Below are 24,706 nucleotides of genomic sequence, written 5' to 3'. Positions count from 1 at the left end.
CACAATGTCGGCACTAGTACAGTGTATATCCACTTTTCGCAGCAATGCAGGCTGCTATTCTCCCATGGAGACGATCGTAGAGATGCTGGATGTAGTCCTGTGGAACGGCTTGCCATGCCATTTCCACCTGGCGCCTCAGTTGGACCAGCGTTCGTGCTGGACGTGCAGACCGCGTGAGACGACGCTTCATCCAGTCCCAAACATGCTCAATGGGGGACAGATCCGGAGATCTTGCTGGCCATGGTAGTTGACTTACACCTTCTAGAGCACGTTGGGTGGCACGGGATACATGCGGACGCGCATTGTCCTGTTGGAACAGCAAGTTCCCTTGCCGGTCTAGGAATGGTAGAACGATGGGTTCGATGACGGTTTGGATGTACCGTGCACTATTCAGTGTCCCCTCGACGATCACCAGTGGTGTACGGCCAGTGTAGGAGATCGCTCCCCACACCATGATGCCGGGTGTTGGCCCTGTGTGCCTCGGTCGTATGCAGTCCTGATTGTGGCGCTCACCTGCACGGCGCCAAACACGCATACGACCATCATTGGCACCAAGGCAGAAGCGACTCTCATCGCTGAAGACGACACGTCTCCATTCGTCCCTCCATTCACGCCTGTCGCGACACCACTGGAGGCGGGCTGCACGATGTTGGGGCGTGAGCGGAAGACGGCCTAACGGTGTGCGGGACCGTAGCCCAGCTTCATGGAGACGGTTGCGAATGGTCCTCACCGATACCCCAGGAGCAACAGTGTCCCTAATTTGCTGGGAAGTGGCGGTGCGGTCCCCTACGGCACTGCGTAGGATCCTACGGTCTTGGCGTGCATCCGTGCGTCGCTGCGGTCCGGTCCCAGGTCGACGGGCACGTGCACCTTCCGCCGACCACTGGCGACAACATCGATGTACTGTGAAGACCTCACGCCCCACGTGTTGAGCAATTCGGCGGTACGTCCACCCGGCCTCCCGCATGCCCACTATACGCCCTCGCTCAAAGTCCGTCAACTGCACATACGGTTCACGTCCACGCTGTCGCGGCATGCTACCAGTGTTAAAGACTGCGATGGAGCTCCGTATGCCACGGCAAACTGGCTGACACTGACGGCGGCAATGCACAAATGCTGCGCAGCTAGCGCCATTCGACGGCCAACACCGCGGTTCCTGGTGTGTCCGCTGTGCCGTGCGTGTGATCATTGCTTGTACAGCCCTCTCGCAGTGTCCGGAGCAAGTATGGTGGGTCTGACACACCGGTGTCAATGTGTTCTTTTTTCCATTTCCAGGAGTGTATTTCAGAGCTAGATCAGAAATGTAAGGACTATGGTATGAAGATTAGCATCTCCAAAACGAAAGTAATGTCAGTGGGAAAGAAATATAAACGGATTGAATGCCAAATAGGAGGAACAAAGTTAGAACAGGTGGATGGTTTCAAGTACTTAGGATGCATATTCTCACAGGATGGCAACATAGTGAAAGAACTGGAAGCGAGGTGTAGCAAAGCTAATGCAGTGAGCGCTCAGCTACGATCTACTCTCTTCTGCAAGAAGGAAGTCAGTACCAAGACTAAGTTATCTGTGCACCGTTCAATCTTTCGGCCAACTTTGTTGTATGGGAGCGAAAGCTGGGTGGATTCAGGTTACCTTATCAACAAGGTTGAGGTTACGGATATGAAAGTAGCTAGGATGATTGCAGGGACTAGTAGATGGGAACAATGGCAGGAGGGTGTCCACAATGAGGAAATCAAAGAAAAACTGGGAATGAACTCTATAGATGTAGCAGTCAGGGCGAACAGGCTTAGACGGTGGGGTCATGTTACACGCATGGGAGAAGCAAGGTTACCCAAGAGACTCATGGATTCAGCAGTAGAGGGTAGGAGGAGTCGGGGCAGACCGAGGAAAAGGTACCTGGATTCGGTTAAGAATGATTTTGAAGTAATAGGTTTAACATCAGAAGAGGCACCAATGTTAGCACTGAATAGGGGATCATGGAGGAACTGTATAAGGGGGGCTATGCTCCAGACTGAACGCTGAAAGGCATAATCAGTCTTAAATGATGATGATGATGATGATGATGATGATTGCGTTGTTGGCAAACTGCCTAAAGCTCACTTCCAGAGCCAATCAGTGTTCTCATCTTTCTTCCCTGGATCTCTGTTTTTATAACCGTTACCATTACTGCCTTATCTTCGCCAAGTACCTCTTCTTCTATCAAATGTTCTTAGTCATTTCTTAATCGGTCTTCTATTGCTATGAAAAATTGTCAGTCTTATTCACATTGTAATGTTGAGGCCCCGCTTTGTCCTTTTCAGGTCGGACCACGTCTGTAACTACAACCTGTTTCCCGTGCGATTACCTGCAAAGGCTTCTACGCCGACCGCTCTCTCCAAAGTATCGCTTTCATTCCCACATGCTTTACGCTCATATTTCTTCTGTCTGCCGTATCTCTGCTCGCTATAGCCTCTTTATCCGTGGCTATCTTGTCCTCTGCCGCGCGGTTTTCGAACTTCATTTTTCCTTTCATTTTCGCGCCATTCTTTCGGCTGTCGCCCGGCGTTGTCGAAATTTTCTCTAAGCGCTTTCCCTTGTCTTTCCTCTCTCTCGAGTTGGGCGAATATCGTCCTTCCTTGATCGACGGTCTCAGTAATGTTTGCACCACCTGCCTTACAGCTGCTCTTTCATCATACAGAGTACTGAAGTACTGATTACTTTCAAGTTCCTTTTCTAAAAATTCGGCGTATGTTCCGTCCGTTGCAAATAGATATTAGCATATTATCCTGTTTGCTTAGCGACCAATATTGTCTAGAAACATTTTCCCAAATTCTTAGTCTGACATTCGACTCTTTTCTCGTCTCATACCCCAATTATAGTCTTCGTCTTCCATCTGATTCACGTCGTACGCGACTTTTGTTTTATCATACCAACTTGTAGGCAACAGGCCGCGAAACTTTCTGATGAAATCTATGTGGTGCAATTTTCCCCTCGGAAACCGTTAATGATCTCAATCGGATGGTCATTTTTACTAATCATAGTTGTTTGTCCAGTAAAAGCTCCCAATTCGTGCTTCAATTTACTTTTTACTAGCAGATTGGCCCGTTGCTCTATAGTTTGTTATACCCTTTGTACAGCTTGGCTTCTGTTTTTACCTTTTACTCAACTTCGTGAACCCTTTTGGCTGTCTTCTCTTGTCGTTGTACGGTATCATTTGTGAGAACCGGAACCGCTACCGCACTGTCCTCTTATGCAGATTGCTTTTCGCGAATTTCGCCGATTTCAGCCTTTTGCAAATTCACCTGCCACGTTAATTTCTTATTCACCGCCGACTCTGCTTCTTTCACTCTTTTTAGTTCTTCATTTATGTCCTTTCCCCATTTTTATTACTAAATTCTTCACTGTTTGTTCATACATTTCCATTTTTTCCATTTTTTTATCTTCCTTCATTGCCACCGATGACTACAGTCCTTTAGAATATTCGTTCATGAAATCCATTATCTTTTTGTTAAGTACTACCTCATCTACTCTCCTTCATGGTGTTTCTATCACTGTATTTACAGCCTTCTCCCTTTTTACTACCATTTACTTCTCTGCCGTTTTTTCCGTGAATGATGTGTTCTGACTTTTTGCGCATTTTATCTGCTGCACTCCCACGTTTCCGAGCCGTCCATTTCCGCCCTGTTTCCTACCATTATTTTCGCAGAATTTCCTAACGGGCTGTCCAATATTCCCACAGACGTATTATCCTCCTGTATTTGACTTTCAGTCAATGATTGATTTCAAAATACTTACTCTTTCATAAAATCCACTCTCCTCATCTACTTTTCCCTTTTTAGCTTTATCTACGGGAGTGTACGTTTCTGTTTTACTCAGTATTCGTTTTCAAAACGTTAAACAACGAGAAACACACTTTCTGATAATATTGAAAATATTATCTTCGTCTCACGCACTTTTCATTTGCACGCCTTTCTACTTCAATATTACTGCCAAGCGCATTGCACTGGTTAGTTTCTTTCCTAACCTTCCAAAAACTGTTAGAGGTCTAGACATTTGCGACACTTAACTTTTTATTCTCTGGCCGCCGGCTGCTGCATGATGTGGTTTCTCTTGTTCCCACGGTCGGCTGTGTGTGGCGCCATGGCATCTGCATGCTGTATTCAAGTTTTTCGACGTTTCTTCCGCCGTTCACTATATTTTTTTGAAGCGCTGTTTAAGACAACAACGGAGTCGGAAAGTTCTTCAACGCGTCGCCAACTGTAAGATGCTTACCCGGTTGTTTGTATCTATTGATGCCAAGTTTCTCTCTAGAACCAGCTGTGTTGATATAACCACGGCAGTCGGCCCAATGTGTATGCTGCACAGCTTAGAGTGAGCATCTTACTCTCAAGGAACATGTTCCTGAAGACTAAACTGGGACCATGCGTCTACCAGAAGACGCTCTTTCAAAATCACCACACTTGCCATTAACAACCTTTACACTCAGTTCTAATAGATATGAAAAGGATTCTAAAGGAGACACTGATGCCATAGAACTGAAAGGTTTATTGTCTCTAGTACAACGCACGGTACACGTTCCTAATGTTTCTACTGGCGTTCACCTTACTTCGGCTTGTTATTACTGTTCTGAGGTATCATTTCTTCTACCGATCTTTACTAACGACTCTAATATTTCTCAACACCGTCCACAAACACTGTAACATTTAAGATCAAAACTTAGATTCCTCAAACAAAAACAATGCCGGCTGGTTGGAAGAAAGCACAGGTAACACCCGTCTACAAAATGGCAATAGAAGTGATACACAAAACTACTATTGTATTTCTTTGACATTCATTTGTTGTAGAATCTTAAGAGTTTATGAGCTCAACCATAATGAGGTATCTGAAACCCAATGACCTCCTCCATACCAGCCAGAGTGGATTCCAAAACATTGGTCATGTGAAATTCAATCCACATGCTTCACACAAGACAGTCTCAAATCCACGGATCTAATAGATGCACCAATTCTTGGTTTCTGAAAAGCATTTAACTCAGTGTCAAGCGTATGCTTATTGTTGGAGGTACGATCATAAGGAGCATCAAGCGGAATCTGCGACTAGGTTGAGAATTTCTTGCTAAGGAGGTCATAACATGACAATCTGGATGGAGAGTCATCGACAGATGTAGAAATAACTTTAAGTGTGCCCCAACCAATGTGTCGCCAACCTTGATGTTCATGTCGTATTTATAAATGACCTTGCAGGCAACGTTAACAGTAACATTAGACATTTTGCAGGTGATTCATGTTAATTATAATGAAACACTTACTGTCTGATGAAAACTGCACAAGTATTCAGATAGATCTTCATAAGATCTTGCAATGTTTGGCATCTTGCTTTAACTCTACGTAAATTTAAAACAATTCACTTCACAAAACTAAACCAAAAAAATGTAGTGTCGTATGGCCATGGTATTGGTGAGTCACAATTTGAATTGGACAATTCATACAAATACATGCATGTAGCGATATGAAATGGAACGATCACATAGGTTCATTTGTAGGTAAAGGTGGCAGACTTTGGTTCTTTGCTAGGAAACAAGCAAAATGCAATTCGTCTGCAAAGAGGATTGCTTATAGAAAAAAAAATTGAGGCCCAACTTAGAACATTGCTCAATTGTTGGGATACTGCCAAATAGAACTAACAGGGGATATTGATCATAAACAAATAATACGAACATGAATGGTCAAATAAACCCATGGGGGAGCATCAGCAGAGACACGAACTATCCTTTGATACCTAATTACAAACTTTTAGAAACCAGATTGAAGTGAGCACCTAGGAATGTACTATTACTATTACTATTACTATTACTATTAGAGCTCGCACAGAAGCGTTTAGTCAATCATTCTTCCCCAATTACATACCAGAGTGGAACGGGAAGAAGCCCTAGTAACATATACGGTACATTGAGAAGTATCCTCTGTCATGCATTCCAACGGTTTTTCAGTTTACAGAATTAGATGTAGAACATTATTTTGGTCTATGTGCATGCCTTCATGCTTGATGGCTTTCCTAAGACGACACCTTCCAGCAGGAAAGTACCGCACTTTCACGATGCAGCGCTGGTGCTCGAAGGACACATATTGGGACTGTCACCGTTATGCACCTTCTTGTCCCGAAAAAAAACCAGTTTTGTCCTCATTTTACAAAATATTGTTCCGAACTTGACTCAGTTACTGAAGTAACGCCATCTGTTAGCACAACATGTAAATGCAGCCTCAGTTCATTTTATTTATGTCAATAACTTTATGATGCCAACTTCATCTCACAGATGGCGTTGTGTGTTGCGTATTCTGCATCGACGATGCAGGCACCTTCTAGATCTAGCGCCATAATTCGAGAAAAAACAAGACTTCTCCAGCAACGTAGGGCTGGAACTATTTAAGCAGCGCCACCCGGAAGGATCGACAGTTCCCATTTGAATGGCGGTCTGATAAGACGATTCTTTCTAAACGTAATACAAACAACGAGTGCAAGTTAGTACTGTTTGAAGTGTTTACTGCGGGTATACGGGATGTGAAGCGACTACTGAAGTTTACTTTGATGACTACACCTATTTAAAAAGGCAGCTAAAAAGTACCTGTTAAGCAATACATTTTGTACATTGAAGGATTACTTAGCTAAAGCAGAGTAGGGGTTTGGTAAAAAAAAGTTACACAAATAAATAATAATAATTATTATTATAAAACATCCAACATGCCACATAACACCTTCACACTATGTTTTTTCCCTTCCTTTTTCCTTTTCTAGAAAAACTGCCCCGAAGCTATGCATAGCACAATACTAACACCTCTTCCTCTTTCTGAGCTCGACATCTCACTCATTATAGAGGGATGAGGGCTCACTTTTCAGGATAGCAAATGGGAAGTTACGGTACAGAAAATCGCCCGGAGACCACCAGTAAGTGAACTGTTATGAAACAATGTGTATATAATGTGTGCAGTGACTGAGATGAGTGAACAGTGTGGCATTACATTATTTATTAAGCTATTTGTAAAAAAAGTATTGTATACCAGGAACAGATCTAATGATTGTCTCTAACTAGAAGCCTGTGCATACGAATTAGCTTATTTTAAATTGGTCTAAACTTGTAAATACACTACTAGCCATTAAAATTGCTACACCAAGAAGAAATGCAGATCATAAACGGATATTCATTGGACAAATATATTATACTAGAACTGATATGTGATTACATTTTCACGCCATTTGGGAGCATAGATCCTGAGAAATCAGTACCCAGAACAACCACCTCTGGCCGTAATAACGGCCTTGATACGACTGGGCATTGAGTCAAACAGAGCTTCGATGGCGTGTACAGGTACAGCTGCCCATGCAGCTTCAACACGATACCACAGTTCATCAAGAGTAGTGACTGACGTATTGTGACGAGCCAGTTGCTCGACCACCATTGACCAGACGTTTTCTATTGGTGAGAGATCTGGAGAATGTGCTGGCCAGGGCAGCAGTCGAACATTTTCTGTATCCAGAAACGCCCGTACAGGACCTGCAACATGCGGTCGTGCATTAGCCTACTGAAATGTAGTATCTCGCAGGGATCGAATGAAGGGTAGAGCCACGGGTCGTAACACATCTGAAATGTAACGTCCACTGTTCAAAGTGCCGTCAATGCGAACAAGAGGTGACCGAGACGTGTAACCAATGGCACCCCAATGGCGATGACAAATACACACTTCCAATGTGCGTTCACCGCGATGTCGCCAAACACGGATGCGACCATCATGATGCTGTAAACAGAACCTGGATTCGTCCGAAAAAATGACGTTATGCCATTCGTGCATCCAGGTTCGTCGTTGAGTACACCATCGTAGGCGCTCCTGTCTGTGATGCAGCGTCAAGGGTAACCGCAGCCACGGTCTCCGTGCTGATAGTTCATGCTGCTGCAAACGTCGACGAACTGTTCGAGCAGATGGTTGTTGTCTTGCAAACGTCCCCATCTAACTCAGGGATCGAGACGTGACTGCACGATCCGTTACAGCCATGCAGATAAGATGCCTGTCATCTCGACTACTAGTCACACGAGGCCGTTGGGATCCAGCATAGCGTTCCGTATTACCTTCCTGAACCCACCGATTCCATATTCTACTAACAGTCATTGGATCTCGACCAACGCGAGCAGCAATGTCGCGATACGGTGAACCTCAATCGCGATAGGTTACAATCCGACCTTTATCAAAGTCGGAAACGTGACGGTACGCATTTCTCCTCCTTATACGCGGCATCACAACAACGTATCACCAGGCAACGCCGGTCAGCTGCTGTTTGTGTATGAGAAATCGGATGGAAACTTTCCTCATGTCAGCACGTTGTATGTGTCGCACCGGCGCCAACCTTGTGTGAATGCTCTGAAAAGCTAATAATTTGCAATTTAACAGCATCTTCTTCCTGTAGGTTAAATTTCGCGTCTGTAGCACGTCATCTTCATGGTGTAGCAATTTTAATGGCCAGTAGTGTACTTTGACATGTCCTATACCCTTGTAAAAAGAGATCTACAGATAAATAAAGCTACTACTACTACTACTACTACTACTAATACTAATAATAATAATAATAATAACACATGTGACTGCTTTCTCAATGCCGGCCGCGGTGGTCTAGCGGTTCTGGCGCTGCAGTCCGGAACCGCGGGACTGCTACGGTCGCAGGTTCGAATCCTGCCTCGGGCATGGGTGTGTGTGATGTCCTTAGGTTAGTTAGGTTTAAGTAGTTCTAAGTTCTAGGGGACTTATGACCTAAGATGTTGAGTCCCATAGTGCTCAGAGCCATTTTTTGCTTTCTCAACGTCATACATCAAACAATAACAACTTTCGCGCCAGAGAGTGTCTTGACTGTATTTAATACTCTGTGATTATATATCTGAAAAAAATGGTGTAAATATTTCAGGTGACAATCGTTTTCAGGAATATAAGTATCTGAAGAGTTTATTAGAAACTAAGTGTGACTCGGAAGAATGGAAGTCTAAACACTTCGTGGAAGAAAGGTGGATTTACTTTCTTCAGGAATCCAAAAATCCTGAATGTAAATGCCAACCACTAAAATTGTGTGAGATTTTGTTTTCCATTCCCGCACACAACACCGCTGTGGAAAGAGCGTTTTCGCTTACGTCGGCCCAGACTGATGAAAGAAACTGACAGCTGCCAGGGACTGTGGAATCAATCTCACAGTTCCAAGTTAGCTACAAGCTGGCTTGCATAGAATTTTATAAATACGTAAAAGGGAAAAAGAATGCTGAAAAAGGTCTTCCGAAAAATATGGCGCAGCAATAACTGCTGCCGCAGCAAGTTCCGTGTAATTATGTTCTAAGTAAAACATAATTATATTAAACAAATCTTTTACCTACTTCATTTCTACATCCCCATCTCAGAGTGTCCTAACGAGACCCCAGCTACGTATGGCAGTCCTATTTGGCAAGGCACGACACACCACGATAGTCACTTCGTAATGGCTAAGTTGCACCAGTTATTGTATTGCCTGGTTAGATGCCAGTATTGGCAGACGCAAAACATTAAGCCCTTATTACACGATGCCCGTAAACCGTACACCTATGCACCAGCGCCCAAAGTGTGCATGTCGGTAACTATAGCCTGGTTCACGTAGACCTATTACATCGTCCACGCGGGATATATCTGGCGCACGAGCGCAGTAGACAGTGATAACGCGCGAAACGCAAACAGAACTGTCTTATCTCTCGTACAGTCGTTCGTTCTACTCCGCGAAACACAAGGGGGGAACGTGTGACATATTGGAACGTCATTCGTTCAAATTATTTACGTGACTCAAGGTTCCTATTCAATAATAAATTGTTTTTTAGCATTATATATTAAGTAATTGTTATTCTCTTATGTGGTGGCCAGGTTCTACAATGTAGTCCTGTCCACCGGGTACTACCCGACCTGTGGAAAACCTCCCGTATCCTCATGTTCCTTAAACCTGGCAAACCGCCGTCCGCCGTCTCCTCCTACCGTCCCATCAGCCTTACCTCGGTCTTCAGCAAGGTCCTGGAATCTATCCTCACCCGATGCATCCACCAGCATCTCCGCCAGCACTGTCTCCTTTCCGTTACCCAGTGTGGCTTTCGGCCGTCCTGCTCTTCCGACGATCTTCTCCTTCACCTCACTCATCTCCTTCCCGTCGCTCCGCAATCTTCCTCTCCCTTGACCTCGAACGCGCTTATGACCGCATCTGGCATTCCGGTCTCCTCTTCAAGCTCCAAACCTTCGCCCTTCCCATTAGCTACGTCCGTCTAATCAGTTCCTTTCTCTCCCGCCGTTCTTCCTATGTCACCATCCATAACATAGATTCCTACACCTTTTTCCCCTCCGCCGGTGTGCCCCAAGGCTCCGTCCTCTCCCCCCTTCTGTACCTTTTGTACACGGCGGACATGCCGCCGCCGTCACCCCCCGTCCACCTTCTCCAGTTTGCCGATGACACCGCCTTCCTTGCCCTTGCCCCCACCCTGCAACGCTCCCAACACCTTCTCCAATCCCATCTTGACCGGTTCACTGCTTGGTGCAACCAGTGGTTGCTCAAGGTCAATCCCTCCAAAACCCAGGCGATCATTGTAGGCAAAACCACCCCTTCCTTCCGCCTCCTTGATTTCTATCTCACCGTCTATGGCCGTCCTATAGCCCTCACTCCCACCCTTAAGTACCTTGGCGTCACCCTCGACCGTCGCCTCTCCTGGACTCCCTATCTCCAGACAATCCAAGCCAAGGCACGTTCCCGCCTCCGTCTCCTCAAGCTCCTTTCTCCTCCACAATCCTCCACACCTATAAATCCCTCATCCGCCCTATCCTTTGTTACGCCCATCCAGCCTGGATCTCCGTCCCCCCCTACCTTTTATAAATCCCTCCAAATCCTTGAACGCCATGCTCTCCGCCTTGCCTATCGCATCTGTCTCCCCTCCCCCACGTGGATCCTGTATGATCTCATCCCCTTCCACCACCTCCTCCTTTTCCTTGAAAGGATACGGATCCTGTACACCTCCCGTAAACTTGATCCTCCTCACCCGCTCGTCTCCCCGATCCTCTCCCACCCCCACCCGCTGCCGCGTCTGTATTCCCACGTCCCACCCGGTCTCCATCTCTCCACCCTCCTTACCCTCTCCCAAGGTGGCTTCCGCCAGCTCCCCCTCCCTGATGATGTCCTCCTCCCCTCCATCTACCCCTCCTATCAACTTTGACCCTCCCCCCCCCACTTCCTGTGTCCTTTCCTTTAGGCACCCTCCCTCCCTCCCTTCCCTTCTCTTTCCTCTCCCCCCTTCCTCCTCCCCTCTTCCCCCGGGCTTCCCCTCCCCCTTCCTCCCTCCCCCTCTCTCCTCTGCCCATGGCATCTCTTCTCTCCCCTCTCCCGTTCCCCTCCTCCTCCTCCTCCTCCACTCTTGGCAGGTCCCCGGACTCGTACACGCTCAGTGGACTTTCGCACGCCGGAGATCATCTCCATCTGTGTGTTGTGTGTGTACCTCGATTTGTGTTTAGTGTTCTGTCACCGTCACGCCTCAACTGTTCACGTGCGCCGTCGCCGACATCCGTGTTCTGTGCGCCGTGTCCCCAAGTGTTACTGTTTTTTCGCGTCCAGCGTGAACAGCTTCTTGTTTATTGTTTTTTGTATCTCCTTTTTTTGCCCGCCGTTTTTACTGTATCGTCTGTATCACCTATATGTCATGTTATTGTTCCACTTAAGGCTGAAGAGCAGCGTAATATGCTGCTGCCAGCCCGCCTGTATCAGGTAATTAAAATTACAATAAAGGAAAAAAAATCTCTTATGTGGTTACTACTATCCTGAGTTACAGACTAAACAGTTAAGCTTTATATTACCAGACTTGGTTACAAAGGGACATGTATTTATACAGCATTTTGCACATGGAGGACCCACTTGTTTTTGGAGCTATTGCCCTGGCAGTGACAGTAAATCTTCGGATTAGGGCAGAACGATGACGAAAACAAAAAGCCAGACGTTGTTGAATTCTCACCTGGCCGAAAAGAAGTGACAATGGCAGGGGTATATTATTCGCTGCTTATGAAAGAACTGAGGCTCGAAGATCCACAGGGATTTCGGAGATTCGTGAGGATGGACATGGCCTTTTTCGAGAAGCCGCGGTCTATGATAGAAGATGGAATTAGCAAGTGCGACACAGTCATGAGGAAGGGTGTCTCACATTCTCGAAAATACGGATTAAATCTTATTTTTATACGTTTTGTGATCATACCAGCCTAGATCACTAATAAAATACCGGTAAATGCCCTGTTACGTTGCAAGCTCGTTTCAACATTACGTTTCCTGACTACTGGGTAATACGAGTCTGGCTTTTAGCCACAGAATGGCACAGCCCACCATTTCAAAAGTTGTTGTGGATCTATGCACTGCAATTTTCAGCACTTCAAAGGACCAATACTTAAAGGTGCACTTGTGTTATTTTAAGTCTGAACTATATATATATATATATATATATATATATATATATATATGTGTGTGTGTGTGTGTGTGTGCTACTCAAGAGTTTTGGAGTCCTCGTCTGCCGTACTGGGCCACACTGCACGGACTTTCTCCCCTATTACTGCCAATTTCTCTTTTCTGGCATGCTGACATAAAGTGAGAAATGCAATCAAATCAAACGTGAACTTTCGTAAACTAAGGCATTAAGATACATATCGAAAATCACCGTATAACGTTATATGCATATTACTCAGAAAGAAACAACTGCCCACGTAACTTTTTATGGTACAGAGTGTCACACGTACACCTTTCCTTGCTGTATGTCTGAATTAAGACGCTTAACATCTCTTTGCTCCATTTCATTTCTAGAATACGAAGCAACCAATAGAAAAAAATGCTTTCACAAACAGCAAGTATAAAAGAGTCTACGGCAAAAAGTTTTTTTTCTGCGTTTATGAAACCTACTTACTGAAAAAAATGCGGAAAACCTCCAACACGAAAGTCTGAATTTCGCCACCAGCCGCCTTACAATAAGCAAACAACAAACAGAAAGCACTGTGGTACACCCTTCTGCGCATGCGCGAGTTATTGCTGGCTACTCCGCATGTGCGGATTGACGGCAGTTTAGAACTGGCGCGCAGATAATGTGACTGCTAATTTTCATAGTTTCACCCGTTCTACCGCTAGATGGCTGTCGCGATAGACGAGTTCCTTTCGCAGTGGATTGTCGTGTATACCCACTTTAGCGGCTAGCGGACCGAAACTGACGGTAAAGTGGCGATCCAGAATTACAGGACATTGTGAAAAAATAGCACACATTTGGTTTAGCAAAAAATATTAAACAGTTACGTGAAGAAGGAATACAGACACGCACAGCCAAAGCCAAAGATGTTTCTGACTGTGTATCCAGCCGTTGCAGTTTTGCTGTTAAATGATTGGGGAAGGTGGAGGGGTACGTCAAGACGCCATGCCAGTGCTCATAAACACGCTTTACAACAATAGTTGTTGAAAATGATGATATCTTATGACACAGAAAAGTTTCAACCCTTTTCAGCTATGTTGTCAAGGAAATGGATTTGAAACTACTATTGAGAGCAGATTTCGCCCTCGTATTTGGCAAGTTACGCTGCCTTTTAACCAGGACAATGAAGTAGCAAATGGGAAACAGTGGAAGCTCTTTATGCTTCCTATTAACACTCAGTAAAGATGAACGTGTAAGTGTTTGTCCTTGGTGTGTGTTGCTGTCATCGATCAATTTTGTCAATGCTTCATAAATTGCTTTGGATATTAATAGTTTTGTTAAAGTTTACTTAACGCAAACTCAGTCTGAAATAAGGTACAACTTGCCTCAATGAACGAAGATAGCTAAAACATTATTTTGCGGAGTTTAATACAGTACGAGCACCGGTATTAAGAAAGAGTTTTTATTTTGTAATTTCGGACATTTCCCTTTTAATTTATTTCATTTAGACGAGTTCAACAGCTGAGTATTTAAAAGTGATAATGAACGGCGTAGGGGCACCTAAATCATTCATATAGCACCAGATTTTGTATGCATGTTGTACAGATCTTTATTTATTTTTCCAGTTTAGTAAATATGTAATAAAATCTCAATGATATTGGTCATTCCTGTTTATCGAGTAATTAGTACTGACGTTTATGTACATAGCAATCACATGGATTCTGTCAGTCCACTATATCACATGGATTCTATCCTCTTGTTAAGTACCAAAGTACTACTATACTGGCAATACTTCCTCTTCTTGAAACATTTATGCTTAAGCAGGTTATTCAACTGCCTGTACCCATTTCAGTTTTTGCTAATTGTTGTAGGTGGTAAACCGAATGACTTCCAGCCCCTAGAACCAACGGAACCTCACATGCTGGTAATGGCGAATGGAACTCTGTCAATCCTGTCTGCTTCTGCTGAAGACGAGGGCTTCTACCTCTGTCGTGCTGATAATGGCATTGGAGCTGGACTAAGCAAGGTGGTCGAGATAGCTGTCAATGGTAATAATCTACGAATGACATATTAATGTAGGCTAATCTCTCAGACAACAGACCATTAATTTCTGCTCACAATAGGACATCTAAGTTATATGAGTCACTTCATATTTAGTAATCTGTGTGTACTACATTGATTTTTCTTAAAATAAACCTGTGGAGAACTGTTCGAACTTCAAGAGAGGATAGCAAGTTCACACATAGAAATGGCATTTCTAGTATTTTGTTTCTAACTTTTTACGTAATTAACGAATGCTGTTTATGTTAATTCTAAGACAGAACACTAGTGACACTAATGATATGTGTTGTATTGTAAGAATGATGGGGCCTCACTGAAGGTAAATGATGAACTATGGAGTGATCAAGGACCTATATACATGTTCATCTGCTGGGTTAAATCCAGTTCTTTGAATAGCACTGAAGTCAGAAGGTATTCAAAGAAAGAAATATTGTTACTTACAGAGCAACCATTGCAGTGAAGTGGGACACCCCCCCCTCCCCGGATTTGGGAAAGAGATGGTGATGAGGCTATCATGACTGCATCATTTGCGTGTCTGTTGAGGTGCTACAAAGGGTACTATAGGAACTGTTAGCCCAGCTCAGGAGTACAAACCAACTCATTAGCACACAGCTACCACATACATAAATATGCAGCATTACATAATTCAAACAATACTATTGCTTTTCCCCTTCCACTGCAAAACCCCTCAATTTAGCAATCACAGAATCATCTAAGTGACATCATACAACCAGTATGCGATTCTCCTTAAACTTCTGTTTTTAATTGTGGTTTTAGCTAATTTTTGATGAGAAAGGTTCTTTAGATACATTTTTTTTTCAATTTTATACCAGACTGTTCTTAATTTACTTTTACCATACCCAAATCGTGATGGGCATATCTTGGGCGTTGCTATCTCTGAACAAACATAGCATTAGTGACGCCTTTCTTTGCTGGGCTTTCTGCTCTCCACCCCATTTCTCTGTTCTGCCCTTAGTCCTTCATTATGGGATATCGAAGTCTTGTGTGTATGAATTTTTATCCTCCAATTAGTCTGTTCTTTCACTTTGTTGTCACCATTGATGTTGACTTTACATTCCACTTACTCCTTGAAAATTTAATTCCTGTTCCCATACCAAGTGCACCGATTTCTTGCCAAACACGACATCATAGAAATTTGTTTTTCAGTTCACGTCATCAAATTTCAGAAGTGAAATATTTACACCATTCTTTGTTCGAACCATCTGGAAAATCTAAAGTTTTGCAAGTTGCCACATTTGCATCACTTTCATCATCATCAGTTACACAGAGTGATCACTGACTTTCAATGACACATGCGCTCTTTAAGTTCTTAACACATTGCTTTCTAATAGTTTGACCTGTCTTTTCTGTAGTGTATCTTTTCTTTAGCCAATTCATCAAAATCGTGATCGCAAAATAATAACTCAATATAAAAGTAAATTTTTTTCATTCTTTAATGGGTCACTTCGCAAATATGGGTATTAATTCTATTTCTACCAGAATGACATTTAGCCAACATGTCACTTCTATATTGGTACTACAGATGGCTGAAAACAAGAAAACTACAGCCGTTTGGGTTCCTGCAGCTCTACTGTGTGGCTTGGTCCGATGATGACATCACCTTGAGTAAAATATTCTGGAGGTAAAACAGCCCTCCACTCAGATCTCCCACTTGGTAGAATTCTGCATTTCCTGGGTCATATGTACTTGAAAGAACCAGAGATTGAGCATTTCATAGGAAGCAGTCGGCAACAATTGACAAAAACAGGGCAAAGAAATTCAATAGGTAGTTTAAGATCAAATAGCAAAGACAGCTGAGGATCAAGTGGCAAAAAGACAAGACCCAGTAGAAATTATTGGATAACACATGATATGAATTTAGTTGCTGAAAAGAAAGAATATAAAAATGAAGTGGGCAAAAGCGAATACAGACATCTGAAAAATAAGAGTGCAGAAAGTGCAAAATTTTTAAGCAGGTATGGTTAGAAGAAAAATGCAAGGCTGTAGAAGCATGCATGGCCAGGGAAAAGATAGATGCCATCTATAGCAAAATCAGAGAGACCTTTAGCGAAAAGAGAAACACGTGTATAATTATAAAGAACTCAGAAGCAAACCAGTACTAAGCAAAGAATGAAAGTGAAAGATGGAAGGAATGAGTAGAAACCCTACAGAACGAAAATGAACTACAAGCCAATATTATAAAAAGTGAAGTGAAGTAAATGAAGATGAAATTGGAGACAAACTGTGAAAAGAATTTGATAGAACTCTGAAGGACCTAAGTAGAAACAAGGCCTTGGAGTAGATAAAATTCCCTCAGAATTATTTGAGTCCTTGAGAGAGTCAGCCATGATAAAACTATTCCGCATGATGTACAGGATATATGACACAGGAAAAATACCCTCAGACTTCAAAAAGTACACAATAATTCCAATTTCAAAAGTGGCAGGCGCTGACAGGTGTGGCTATTATCAGACTATCAGCATAAAATGCAAAGTACTGATACCAAACAATTGAAACTCCAGAATAGAATAGAATAATTTTATTGTCGTTAGGCCATTAAGGCAATAGACAAAGTCATACATATGATACACTATAACTCATGTTGCAATAGAAGAATAAATTTGTTATTACAGTGTAATATGACAATTGATGAAATCCTACGAAGTCATACTTATAACACAATATAATTCCTGTTGCAAAAGGGCAATAGATTTGTTGTTACAGTATAATATTACAACTGACAAAGTCATAAATATAGTACAATATAAATCATGTTGCAACAGGACAATAGGCTTGTTATTAGAATGCAGTATTATGATTGGTGAAATCCCACAAAGTCATACTTATAATACTATATAATCCCTATTGCAAAAGAGTAATTGGTTTGTTATTACAGTATAATATTGCAATTGATGAAATCCTTTATGTCATAGAGTGGATGGGCAAATAACTAGTCATCCACTGCTTGTTTGAATGGTTGCTCTGGTAAATCTTGAAATCTTGCGTAGCAAGTGGAAGTTTATTGAATAATTTGTGCCCCATTAGTTCATAACTGTTCGATGATTTTGAGAGTCTGTGGAATGGATATAAATACATCTATTCATCCTAGTGTTGTAGCAATGTCTATTCTCTCTGCATTTAGCTTCGGGTAGCTTCTTTTTCATATAGATTAAGACATAGTATATATCTAGGTTTACTACTGTCATAATTTTTTGCTCAGAAAACAAAGGTTTACAGTGTGCCTTATATGGTGAGCCTGTAATTACCTTAATAGCTTTCTTCTGCAGTAGAAGGATGTCATGCACACAACTGGAATTTCCCCATAAAATGATCCGTAGGTTATTATGCTTTGGAAGAATGAGAGATAGGATATTCTAACATAATTTTTAGGTACATAAGCCATTAGTTGTCTTAACAGATAGATTACCCTAGACAACTTGCCACTAAGATTCTTGACATGTTGCCCCAAGATAATTTGTCATCCAAATATATACCTAGAAATTTAACATAACTGGGATCATCAGATGGTAGCTTGTCTTTTAGACTAAATACTATCTGCTGAGTTTTATTTTCATTAAGCAGAAATCCATTTGCTTTAAACCAGTATGATGCTTGAGCAATTGTCTCTGTAACACAAGTTTTAAGGCTACTGAGGTCATTACTGCTGTTCATAAAAGTTGTATCATCTACATATAGTACAGGTTTTGATTTAATACGTGATGGCAAGTCGTTAATCATTATTAGGAACAGGAAAGGGCCCAGTGGGAATATCAACAATTGGGAAAAAGGAGATGGCTATTTACCATAAAGAAGATGCTTCAAGTTGCAGACAGGCAAACTTCGAAGACATAAAGCTTTCAGCCACAGCCTTTATCAGTGAAAGAGAGTCACACACCATTCACACAAACAAAGGCAAGCACACTTCACACACACACATGACTGCCAACTCCGGCATCTCAGCCCGAATTTACAGAAGAATGTAATGGTAGAGGACAACTTTGGGGAAGATAAGTTTGGGTTCCAGAGGCATTTAAGAACACACAAAGCAAAAGTGATATTATGATGTATCTTAGAAGACAGGCAGTCATTCATTATTAGAATTTTTAGATTAAGAGAGCTTTTGACTGGACTCTACTCTATCAAATTCTGAAGCAGAAATAAAATTCATGGAGCGAAAGGTTACTCGCAACTTGTAAAAAAAATTACGTTATAGTTATAAGTGTTGAAGAACCTAAAAGGGGAGCAGTAGTCGAGAATAGAGAGAGAGACAGGGTAATAGACAGTCCCTATTGTTATTTGGTCTGTGCATCAAATAAGCTGTGAAAGAAACCAAGGAGTATTTTCGAAAATTGTATGGAATCGATAATGTTGTAAAAAGAGGTCGTAAAATTAATGGCAACATAAGTAAAACAAGGATAGTGGGATGTGGTTTAATTAAATCAGGTGATGCAGCTAAATAACTGTTGATGGCAGGGGTAGAGAGGTTAAAAAATGCAAACTGGCAATAGCCAGAAAATTGTTCCTGAAAAAAGAATTGTTAACTTCAAGATAAATGTAAATACTAGGAAGTCTGGAGTGTAACCTTGTATAAAAATGAAACGTGGACAATAAACAGTTCAGACAGAAGAGAATAGAAGCTTTGGAATGTGGTTTTAGAGAAGAATGCATGAGGTCATATAGGTAGGATAAGTAAGGAGAAGATACTGAACTGCACTGGGGAAAAATGTGCTTTATAGTTGATAAGACATCATGAGGCATCACTGAAATGTCAATTTAGTAATTTACGGAAATGTGGGGTTTGCAAATTGTAGAGGGGACCAAAGCTCAAATACATTAAGCATGTTCAAATAAATGTAGGTAGCAGTATTTACACAAAAATGAAGAAACTTGAATAGGATAGACTGTTGTGGGGAAATGCATCAAGGCAGTCATGGGACAAGAGCAGTTTTGACTTACATCTATCAAGAAAACAAACAAAAAACTCAAAACAGTATTTTCTACCAGGGAACGAAATTCCATGACGAATTACCCAAGGAGATGAAAAGGATTACAAAAATCTATCTGCTTGAAAAAAGACAGCTAAAACATTCTCCATATTAAGTAATTAAAGATTACTTAGAGGTCTAAGATTTGGCTTGATAATTAAGGGGAGCAAAGGCGACACCCTGTCACATTATAATACATTATTACAATATGATGCTTTTAAAAGAAAAACATGTCAAGGTGTATAGTGCATGATGGTAATGTCTTGTAAATCTTCAGAGCTCAACATCTCTCATCGTTGAGGGACGCTGACTCAGGTTTTCTTGTGGACTGACGTGAGGGGAGGACATGAAGATATGAAAGAGCTACCGTTGCATTTTTACGGGCATGAAGTCAGTTTTCTGAACAGACAGGAGGGAGTGCAAGGGGCATAGCAGCATGTTCTTGGTCTAGTAGTCACAAGTGATTGTCAGTGTTTGGGGTGACGCAGTGCAAAACTATATTTTATATAGTAAGTTATCTGGATCAAACTTTGTGTAAATCAGATAATGTTGCACAATAGAGACCAACCAAAGAAGGAGGTGGTAGTGCAGTTGTTAAGACTCTGGCCTCATATTCAGGAAGATGCAGTTCTCTCTGTCCAGACATCCTGGTTTAGATTGTCCATATTCTTCTTAAATAATTTAGGACAAATGTCAGGATGGTTCCTTCAGCAATCCCATGACAAAACACCATCCTATCCACAAAAAACAAAAAAACAAAAAATGTGTACTCTGTGTGCATGTATATTTTGAGCTATTTATTTTCTTTGTATTATGATGACAAATCCTACATTATTGTGAAATGATGGTTGTATGTATAAATAATCACAACAAATGAAACCAGTATTCAGTTGGAAAACCACACATCTAGGAAGCAACTTTTCAAAAGGCATAATGTCACAGAAAGTAAAATTTTCTGGAGACGCAAATAACTTATACAGCAAAAAGTAATTTATTAAATTTTCCAGATTTTACACAAAATATGCAAGTAGAGTCGTAGAAAAAAATGTTTTTATTACAGGGTGACTTCTTCTATATGTGAGAATTTTCACGATGGGTTAATTGCTGTTTCGTGTGTTCCCTTTTTGATTTCTTCTTCAGTCCTCTTCTCATTCTGTTATTCATTGCCTCTCCATTAGTCACGCATTCACTTTCTATTATACTCTCATCTTAACATAAAGTTTTTATATCTGACTTCTGTATTTCTTACTGTCAGAATGAAACAACAAAGAAACTATACAAAACAATGGTGTAGTTCTTAAAATGAGTACCAACTGGTCATTTTTGGTCAGTTAAAAGATTTCACTTCAGTTCACCAACCTTATATTGTAGCCAACATATCTTAATAAAATAACAAAATAAAATAAATTCTATATTCTGGAGAATGAGATGGCCAAGAAATTGTCTTGATATGGTACCAGTAGGTCTACTAACAATGTTGGTTTTAAAGTGAAATACAGTAATTCTGCATGTACAAAATAAAAGTTCTTGCATACTAGTCAGATATTAACATAATAAACATAACACCATGGGTACTGTAATATTACTTCTTTACTCTCTGCTGAACTTACCCAGAGATGTAAAATGTTTGACAGATAGCAAAGTAAAATTTAAAAACAAACTGAGAAATGTTCTCCTTGACACCTCTCACTCTGTAGAAGAATTTCTTTTACTCTGTGGTGTAAAAGGTAGTGAGTGGGAATTATTGACTCAAATCTGTATTCTTTTTTCTTTTTGTAGTACATATTTTAAAAAAATTTAGAAATGTTCAGAATGTAACCATATGTACAAATTAATTTGGGAAGTGCATCTAAAATAACTCATTCCACATCATTACAATGTACTGTGCAAAATGATCCACTGAATATGTAACTAACTAACTAAAGGCTTCCAGAGACCACTGCATTAGCTTTCCTGAAATTAACAGTGAAGGAAAAGACAGATTGCTACTTATCATAAAGAAGATATGTCAATTTACAGACAGGCACAGTTAAAAGACACTTACATAAAGCTTTATTATGAGAAGGAAAGTTGCCACTCACCACATAGCAGAGATGCTGAGTCACAGATAGGCACAACAAAAAGACTTTCACACTAAAGCTTTCAGCCAATGGCCTTCGTCAACAATAGACACACACACACACACACACACACACACACATGCGTGCGCGCAAATTCAGCTCAACACACGACTGCAGTCTCAGGCAATTGAAACCACACTGTGTTGACTGCTCACAGGACATTAGTGACAATTTTTATATATCTGTGGCCATTTTGACAACACCTATTGTATAATGTGCATGGTACCTGAAACAAAAATAACATGACTTTCATCATAGATATAAGCAGAGATGGAGGTAATATACATCTGCTGTACAGGTAACAAAACAAAGGCAGCTCATGAAACGAGAGAGCTAGAATACAAAATCCTATTAACTTTTTAATTATTAGATAGTGAAAGTTGTCTGATTTAGGCATTTAGCGTGTTTGGAAACGATGCCTCATTTAAATTAGAGAAACCATGTGAAACCAGTATCTTATTGTGGGAAGTGTAGTTGCTAAAGCACTTACCCATATGATATGAAAGACAAAGAAGCATATGTTACTGTCAAGGGCCGCCTGAGAACTATACGTATTCAAACAGATGTGTCACTTGCTGTGAAATATAAAATTACCTTCTGCATGAAGCTGAGTATAACCTTGGATAAAAACGTTTTGAATACATCTCCCAAAAACTGATCCTGTCATATAAGGACTTTCTGTTTCAGAACCAGTGAGATTTGATGTGATGGAGAAAAATGTAACAGCTCGTCGTGGCCAGCAGGTGACCTTGAAGTGTGATGTCAGAGGGGACCATCCAATTCAGGTGAACTGGCTGTTCAGGGGGCAGCGACTGCACCACAGTTATAGGTATCTTATTTACTATAACAAAATTCTTGCGTTAAAAAAGTAAATAATCTTAAATGGGAGAGGTATTTTCTTTTATTAAGTTCCTGATTGATTAAGGTCACTGCATCATTTCATGATGTGGCCGTTGATTGTTGGCCAGGTAATATTAGAGTTGGTGGCAAAAGAAACTTTCATCATCAGTATTTCCCCAGTGCTATGTCATAAAGTTCCTACTCACCAAAGTATCAGAAAACAGACCTGGTTTAATCTCGAACATCTCTGCATTGTGTAAAAGTACAGATGCCCTATGGCTTTATTGGGTAGTATGCCCCATAAAAATTTAGGTGTCTAAATTGAAAGGCTGTTACGTTCGTGTCTTCCACTAGTTTACCATTTTGAAGTGTGACTGTCGTACTTTAGAGGTAAGTAACTGTGGCAGTTGAGTGTAGAATGTTATGATAATTTACACTGCCTGACAAACAATGTGAAGCACATAGAAGATATGGTTGAATGTTAACTTCATAGATGTTGGTGTGTAACTGATTAGAGTTGAAGTTCTGGGAGAGGTAGAATCACCACTAGAATATGTTAATGTTATTTGTGTTTCGTGTTGCCAGGACGGGTTAGGTGTATAAGGGGTGTGAACAATGTCAGACGTTGACTAATCCCTATGAAGGACATGGAAAAGCCATGTACTTGTTTGAGACATTATCAGCACCTGACTGTGTTTGAAAATGGCCTCATTGTGAGTCTCCATTTGGTTGGCCAGTCGAATTGTCCAGTATCCAGATTTATGGGGCATTCTGATGTGACCATCACAAGGGAGGACTTCTGTTATGCACCAGTCACACTGTAACCCTTTCACAAAGGTGCCTGCCATCTGAGAACAAGTAATGGATTCCCTGTAACAGTCTTTGTCATCCCACACCATTGTTCAGAGACTAACAACAGCCAAGCTATGGAGTTACTGTCCATACATACACTGCCATTAACACCACAGCATAAATGGCTGCATTTGGAGTGGTGCCATGATCAGGAAATATGCACTACTGATGAATGGCATCACATTGTGTTCAGTGTTGACTTTTGGTTCTGTGTTATCCTGGATGACTGTCAGTATGGCAGTAACTTGGGGAGAGGCCCATTCTTCCAATGTTTTAGAGAATAACAGTGATATTATTTGTGGAGTCGTGGTGTGGAGAGCCATCAGGTATGACTTATGGCCATCGCTGGTAGTGACTGCGGGAACTGACAGCACAGCAGTATGTCACAGATATCCGGCATCCTCGTGTGTTACCTCTCACATCTCATTTGACAGTATTATAGTGCCATTTTTCAACAGAACTCCACAAGCTGTGACATAGTCATGACTAAAACACTGATTCAGAAAGTGTAGAATAAATTTCTTTTATTTCTGTCTATGATCTCAGAACTTTTGGTCCTTAGACTACTGGTTTCAGTCAGCAATGACCATCTTTAGTACAACTAGTGGATAGTCTACATCTGAAAAAAATAAAACATGCCATAATGAAAAGTAATACTTTCATATATGTGGAAAACATGTGCACTTAAAAATGATAAGGTTTACCTGTTTTAAAACATATCCTAATATAATGAAGCCGTAGTAGCACGATCAAAAAATACGCATGTAAACAGCTTAGTGTCATCATACTGATTTAAAATATGGTGTAAATTTGCCCACAATGCCAGCGGAGTCACCCTCTTAAGAACATTACTCTTCTTAACAAACTGAGGTACAGTAGCTACAAAATGTGTTTGTGTCATAAGCTCGTTAGATGTCGCTATTGTAGGCCTACACATATACTTCAATTAAACAATTGTACAAAATCCAATAAAATGAAAAAGTACTTTTGATAGAAACTGTTGTGGGCTGATAATGTGTATAAGTTGTTACAGTAATAAAATGTAAGAAATTAAAAACACGAATAAAAAGGAAATAGATAAATTATAATAAGTGTTTCTGTGACACTTATACAGTGATTTTAAGATTAAAAACAATAACATTTACACGAACAAGCTTAAGGAACCAATAAAATAAGACTGATACAATAATGCCACACTGGCCACTCTTTCACAGTAAGATTTAATGAGCATTGATAGCCATGTAACAAAACTACCTTGGGATTTCACTTAGCAGAAACCAACCATACTATAAGGAGCATTGAGAATAGCATATGAATTCTCAACAGAGAACAAAAAGGCCATGGCCTCTGTTCGTTGGAAGAGCTTGAAACTCATAAAAGGCAAAAAGCAGGAACCAGAAGGAGTGCTC

General features: G+C 41.3%; 1 protein-coding gene across 1 annotated transcript in view; it reads left to right on the top strand.

The window, feature by feature from the left end:
• The window catches only part of LOC126144870 (Down syndrome cell adhesion molecule-like protein Dscam2), a 549,485-nt gene that overhangs the window by 287,091 nt on the left and 237,688 nt on the right, over nt 1–24,706 (top strand). The window contains exons 13-14 of the mRNA XM_049915521.1: nt 14,311–14,487; nt 22,293–22,434. Of these exons, the coding sequence (XP_049771478.1) occupies nt 14,311–14,487; nt 22,293–22,434 (319 nt within the window). The remainder of the gene's footprint in view (nt 1–14,310; nt 14,488–22,292; nt 22,435–24,706) is intronic.

Source organism: Schistocerca cancellata, chromosome 1 (assembly GCF_023864275.1).
Source record: "Schistocerca cancellata isolate TAMUIC-IGC-003103 chromosome 1, iqSchCanc2.1, whole genome shotgun sequence".
NCBI lineage: Eukaryota > Metazoa > Arthropoda > Insecta > Orthoptera > Acrididae > Schistocerca > Schistocerca cancellata.
This window is presented reverse-complemented; position numbering and strand designations above follow the sequence as displayed.